This window comes from Arvicola amphibius, chromosome 15, assembly GCF_903992535.2.
Source record: "Arvicola amphibius chromosome 15, mArvAmp1.2, whole genome shotgun sequence".
NCBI classification, from domain to species: Eukaryota; Metazoa; Chordata; class Mammalia; order Rodentia; family Cricetidae; genus Arvicola; species Arvicola amphibius.
This window is the reverse complement of record NC_052061.1, coordinates 40,108,565-40,114,718: the sequence shown is the minus strand read 5'-3', so window position 1 is coordinate 40,114,718 and position 6,154 is coordinate 40,108,565. Positions and strand designations below refer to the sequence as shown.

Below are 6,154 nucleotides of genomic sequence, written 5' to 3'. Positions count from 1 at the left end.
CTACTGAGCGGGGCTGTCTTCTTCTGTTACTATCATTGGTCTAAGACCTATCATTTTGTGTTCTGATGCTGGCAACAGTAACCTAACTTTCTCCTCTCTGCTTGCCTTAGTATCTCTTGTCTGTCTGCATGCTCAGCAGGCTTCCCATTGACTGATATTTGGAGTTGACATTGCCTGCTACCTACACACAACACACAGTCAGGGAAATCCAAAGCTTCCTGCACCCTCTATACCTGTATGCTTTGCACTCCTTCTGCCAACACTCCAGCGCCCTTCTCATCCAGCCTCCTGATGGTTTTGTCTCTGGTCTCTTTACCGCTTCCACCCAGGGCAAACACCTCTACTTCAAAAGCTCTTTGTGTATACTGTGCCCTTTCTCTTAGCGGGTAAATCCTAGTCCCCTCTTTTTTTTTTTTTAACGGACTTACTGTTGGGAGCTATTTTTCCCCCCAGTGGCATCTCTAAGAGATGTCTCATGTCTGACAACCTCCCCTTCCCCCCACAACTAGAGTCCGTCTTGCTTGTTCGTGCTTGCGTGAGATGGCAAATCTCATTATACTGTAGTCGAGCTACCCAATGAAGGTCTTTCTCACTGGCCTGTGAAAAAGTTTTGGTTTTTTCCCCCCTCAGTCAAAGTGTAAGGATCAAAAGAATCAAATAAAGCCATTGAGTAAACGGACAGTCATACAGAATAGAGGGCACCTAATGTCCACAAGCTCTGTTTCTCAGGGCCAGTGTAAAGAGGTTTGGGTACCTGGGGACAAGATGCAATTTGTAGCATCGGAGCGGGGTGGGGGTGGGGGATGAGTTGTTTCATAAACTTGGAACAGTGACTATTCACCTCTCGCTCGCTGTTTCTTCTCCAGGCTGCCCCAGATATGCCAGTTACCGGTGGGATTCTGGGCAGCTGGGTGATCCTGAGTGCACCTAAACTTCAGGTTACACATCTCTTTATCAATGGTTCAGGATTGCCACCTGGTCAGGACAGGACCTGGGATGCCGCGACAGAGAAAACTGCAGAAACTTTCTAGCAAACCCTGGGTTTCTTCGCCATCACCAGACTTTTCCAGAAGTCACACCCCTTACCTGAGCCTCCAGTTTCTCAGCTCATCTCTCTGTGCCTCTAAGTTAGGATCCCAAGGCGGACCGTGAGCGCTGCCCTCCCTCTCCTGGCCATGCGTCGGTCCCTCCCTCCCCCTGACTCCCACTCGGCCTCCCCGCCCCCTCTTCCCCTCCCTCGGAGCCCAGGCCCAGGAATCCCACGCCCTTTGCTGTACAGGAGCTCGGACGAGCCCAGGGAAGGCCCGGGTCGCCAATCATTGAGCGGAGGAGAGGCGGGCGCTAGGCTCGGGCGCGCTGGGGGAGCCAGCTGGCGCTGCTCTGCGCGAGCCGCGACAATCACCCCGATACCGACACGCGCGTAGCAGACCCGCGAGCATCATCGACAGAACTTCCCCGCCACGGGAGCTGCAGAATCGACTCCGGGAGACCCTGTACCCCTGAGCGCCTCAGGCCCGCGCGGCCGGAGCAGGGAGGAGGCTCACAGGCTCCCGTGCTGCCATGTGAGCTGCAGGGGCGACTCGCACCTGGCGCCGCACCTGGGGCTCCGCGGCCCTCGGGGACAATGCGCGCCTCCAGCAGTCACCGCGTCCGCACCTGACCATGGAGTGCGCCCTCCTGTTCGCGTGCGCCCTCCGGGCCGCCGATCCCGGGCCACCGTGGGGCCCCGTGGGACTAGGGCGTCTGGCCAAGGCAGGTGCCACTACCGAGGGGCGCGCCGCTCAGCCGGGACCAGGGAGGCGCCCGACCCGCTGCGCTGCTCACACGCGGGTGTCACCTTTTTCTCTCTTGCAGGCGCTCCAGCTGTGCTGCCTCTGCTGTGCTTCGGTGGCCGTCGCCTTAGCCAGTGACAGCAGCAGCGGTGGCAGCGGATTAAATGATGGTTCGTATTTGCCCTCTCTGTGCTCCACCATCCTGCAAGGGCTCCCCCACCCCCACCCCGTCCACTCTGTCCCCTTTGTGTTCAAGAGAGAGAAATGTTAGAAAAAGGATCACCTCCTAACCTGGCAGGTGTGTACTGTGTGAAAAAAAAAAAGAAAAGAAAGTAAAGGTTCCCTGGTTGGAGAAGGGAAATGTGGCAAGGTCTGTGAAGTTATCAGAAAATCAATGCCTCAAGCTGCCAGTCACATAGATGAGAAAATAATTTCCCTCCTTCACAGATGGCTTGTTAAGAAAAATAATCCGAACTTGAGTAAGAAATTAGAAAGGAAGTGGGCACCGAGTAGGGAATTGATAAAAAGGCTCCTTCCTTTCCTTCCTCTCCTGGGAAAGCCACAGAAACAAATTCTGGTTGAGGCTGAGAGGGGGTGAGCCCTTGTCTCCCCTCCTACCGCTTTCCCATTGTCCCTCCCTTCTCTCTTCACTAACATTGTGCCATGATGTGCAAAGATGCCCTTTGGTGGAAAACAGTAGCCCTGGGTGCTTTAAGTCCTGTTTCTGTCTTTTAAGTCCCCCAGCTTCAAAGGTTCAGAACACACTCCATCTTTTCTCATTTATTAACTTCGCAATACTCCCAGAGAGGGAAACCCTTGCTTTCAGTGTTTCCCACCAGCTGCAGGAGAACAATTCATGTTTGCCCCAGGCTCTTAAGCAAGACTTTACTGGCCAACGTGGATTTCTTGGGATTATAAATTGTCATCGTTGTAGGACTGAATTCTCTTGCTCCAATGCAATGGGCCATTCTGAGCCTGGAAGGTGCTAGAATTATGGGCAAAGGCTTTCAGAGAATGGGTAGTGAGAGGACAGGAGACCCAGAAATACACTTTTCTGAAGTCTTCATTTTGTCCCTTCAGAGCCAGTCTGAAGCTTCTAAAACTTCCCTCCTGTTCACCAGGAGTGAATGGCCAGCGAGCCTTTCTGTTCCAGGCATGGCTTATAAGGACTTACTAGGTTTGCTTTTTGGAGTCAGAGTTGGCACAGTCTAGCTACAGAGAAGATGACCTTGACCTTAGGATCCTCCTACCCCCACCTCCCTGCTGCTGGTCTCACAGGAATGCCCAACATACCTAGTTTATCTAGTAATGAGGATTGAACCCAGTACCTCTTGCCTGTTTGTCAAGAACTCCGCCCACTGGGCTCCATTTCCCAGCCCCTGTAAGCACCTGAACCAACACAGCAAGCACATCAGTCTTTGCGAGGGACCTCTCACTGCCCCCTTTCCCAAACAGTACTGAATGTAACCAACAGGCTGTAAGTTCCTCTTTTGGAAACAAACTCATAGCAGGTGCCTGGGGTGGGGAGGGGACGCGGGGTCAGGACGACTGGCTGATGCTCCCAAATAAGAGCAGGTGGAGTGTCAGATGGCTGTGCACAAGGAGAGGAAGACACGGTAGGAACTGTCAGGAGCATATGTCAGAAATGGCTGTTATGCAGTCAGGATTGACTCTGGCAGATGGAGAAAATAAGTCTTCTCTTGCAAAAAGAAAGAAAGAAAAAGAAAGAAAGAAAGAAAGAAAGAAAGAAAGAAAGAAAGAAAGAAAAGAAAGAAAGGCTGGCTTTTATCAACAGCTACATACCTTCAGAGCAACATATCAGGAATTTCTTGGGAACTAAAAATGTATCCTGCTCAATTTTAAGGGAAACACAGTTTTCCTTTTATTTTCTGCAAATTATGTCAATGATAGGGTATTTCTAGTTTAAAAGAAAGAGGGCGAAAGGAGCCATAAAAGAGTTGGCCACGCCTTAGAAGTCACACATGGTCCAGAAGGAAACAGGGCTCATTATTGTAACGTTGGGGTTTCTTTGCTAATGTGAGCCAAATCAGAATATAATTAGAATATTGTGTTTTGATCCCTACACACTGTAAAACTTCCTGATTCCTTAGCATCTCCTAAATGATGTTCCATTTCATTGTTGTTGACTGCTCAGGGAAGGATTTCTTAATTTCTTTTCTTTTTTTTTTCTCCTTAAAAAAAAAATCTTTCTTTTTCCTTTACTCTTCTGGGAGCCAAGGACCCAAGTGACTCAAACATGCCTCTTAGTTGTTCGGAATCTTTCTAAACACTTTCCAAATTAGTCTCCCATTCTGTGTGTGCCTCGAAAGTGGAAACCCAGAGCATTTTTCCTCCCCCCCGCTTTTTTTTTAAAAAAAAATGTGCACAGGGCATGCTCCACATCATCTTCTGGGACAATGTTTTCAACTCCAAATGGCTTGTGAAAGAAAGCAGTGTACCGACTTTGCTCTTTCCCGCAGCAAATTGTTTCCTAGCTCTCCGCCGCCCTCCCCACCCCCCCACCCCCCCACACACACACTCCCAGGTCATACAGCAATTAGTGCTGCTCAGGGGAGCCAGGGGGAAGGCATTTTTAAACATGCCTTTCCAGGTGTCCCTGATCCGCCACACCCCCTCCAACATGTCTGAGCAGTTTGAAACATCAGCCTCTATCTAGGATGCTTCTGAAGCTTTGGAGGCGGGTCTCTGCCTAGCTTGTATTTAGGCCTCCGTGGAAGCTGCTTGAAACAGTGAAGGAGACCCAAGTGTTGGTGTTCTATTCTCCTGCAAAGTAGCACTGAGGGGGATGGGGGGGGGGGGTTGACTGCCCCTTGTTAATGAGCTGAGGGGTCATCAAAAACGGCACACTCTGTGGCTTATTCCTAGTGTTTCTATCCTCAGAGCAACCTAAACAAGGCTGTCAATCTCCAGAAGAAAAATTCCCACGTACTAACCTTTGCAGCTTTATATTGATTAATTTGTGTCAGCCATCATCATGAGCATTACATACAGATGCTCCATAGCTAATGCATGAAGAGTCCCTGTATTTCTTTTCATACCGAATATTGACCTTTCACCCAAATGTTTTCCAAATTTAACAAAATTGTGCTTAGTTTCTATAGCTTTTTTTTTTTTTTTTTTTTTTTTTTTTTTTAATGCCGGACAAGGGTTTCACCACTGAGCCACATCCCCAGCTGTAGCCTCCGTAGGAGTTTAAGGCAGTAGAGCCTGGTGGCACAAAACACAATGCACAAGAGCCCCTCTGAATTCTCTTCACTGTTAGGTGCACGGAACAAGGATTTTTGTGAGCTTTGGGGCAGCCTGCTGGAAACTGACCCATTGGCATCTTGGGCCCTGGGTGCTGACAGCTAAATTTTTCCATTACAGATTACGTCTTTGTCACGCCAGTCGAAGTGGACTCGGGCGGGTCATATATCTCACACGACATTTTGCACAACAGGAAAAGGCGATCGGCACACGGTGCCAGCAGCTCCCTGCACTACCGCTTTTCAGCATTTGGACAGGATCTACACTTAGAGCTTAAGCCCTCGGCAATTGTGAGCAGTCACTTTATAGTCCAGGTACTTGGAAAGGACGGTGCTTCAGAGACTCGGGAACCCGAGGCACATCAGTGTTTGTATCAGGGATTTATCAGAGATGACAGCTCGTCCTCTGTTGCTGTGTCTACGTGTGCCGGCTTGGTAAGTCTGCCCCGGTCTAATGGAGCTCACGCTTTTCGTGTTTTGTGTAACTTGAATGAACAGATGTCTGCAGCAGTAAGCTCTCTTCCAACCAACTCCACACATTCACACTGTCAGCTTTGATACGTATAATATTCTCAGTTGAATTAATCTGCTCTCTGCAAAAAGAAAGAAAGAAAGAAAGAAAATATAATAGAAGTTTAATGAGCATTTAGAACTTCCTTTTGATGTTTAATGGCCTGGGCCCTTTCATTCTCCATGTTTGAGATGATCCCCAAGGAAATTAATTTGATGGATGCCATTCGCTTTGCAGAGTCTTGGGAGACCAGGAATTCTATAAATCTAACAGGCTACATGGAGTCTCCATTGCTTTGAAAGTGGGGGGGGGGGGAACTGCATTTCAAATCTAAAATTGCCTTCAGCAGCCAGAGTTAACCTACCTTCAACCTGACAGAAATGGGGGGAGTGGCTTTGGTTTTTCTTTGAAAAATCTGTTAGTGCTGCACTGTTTGCAGAAGGTATCCTCGTGTCTTAAAATGTGGGGTGGTGTGTGGGGACCAGCAGGATAAAATGCAGCACCCGGGGAGGCAGGCCTTTCCAAAGCACTAGGGGCAAGCATGATTTCCTTTCTGTATAATCTTTCTGTGTCAAACACCAGGCCAAGAATATCCATGTAAATGA

The 6,154-nt window shown here is 49.1% G+C and overlaps 1 protein-coding gene across 1 annotated transcript in view; it reads left to right on the top strand.

Annotated features, from left to right (window-relative positions):
• Positions 1-1,662: 1,662 nt before the first annotated feature.
• Positions 1,663-6,154, top strand: part of Adamts18 (ADAM metallopeptidase with thrombospondin type 1 motif 18) — a 132,537-nt gene continuing 128,045 nt past the window's right edge. The window contains exons 1-3 of the mRNA XM_038313044.1: positions 1,663-1,752; positions 1,855-1,942; positions 5,160-5,473. Coding sequence (XP_038168972.1) covers positions 1,663-1,752; positions 1,855-1,942; positions 5,160-5,473 — 492 coding nt within the window. The remainder of the gene's footprint in view (positions 1,753-1,854; positions 1,943-5,159; positions 5,474-6,154) is intronic.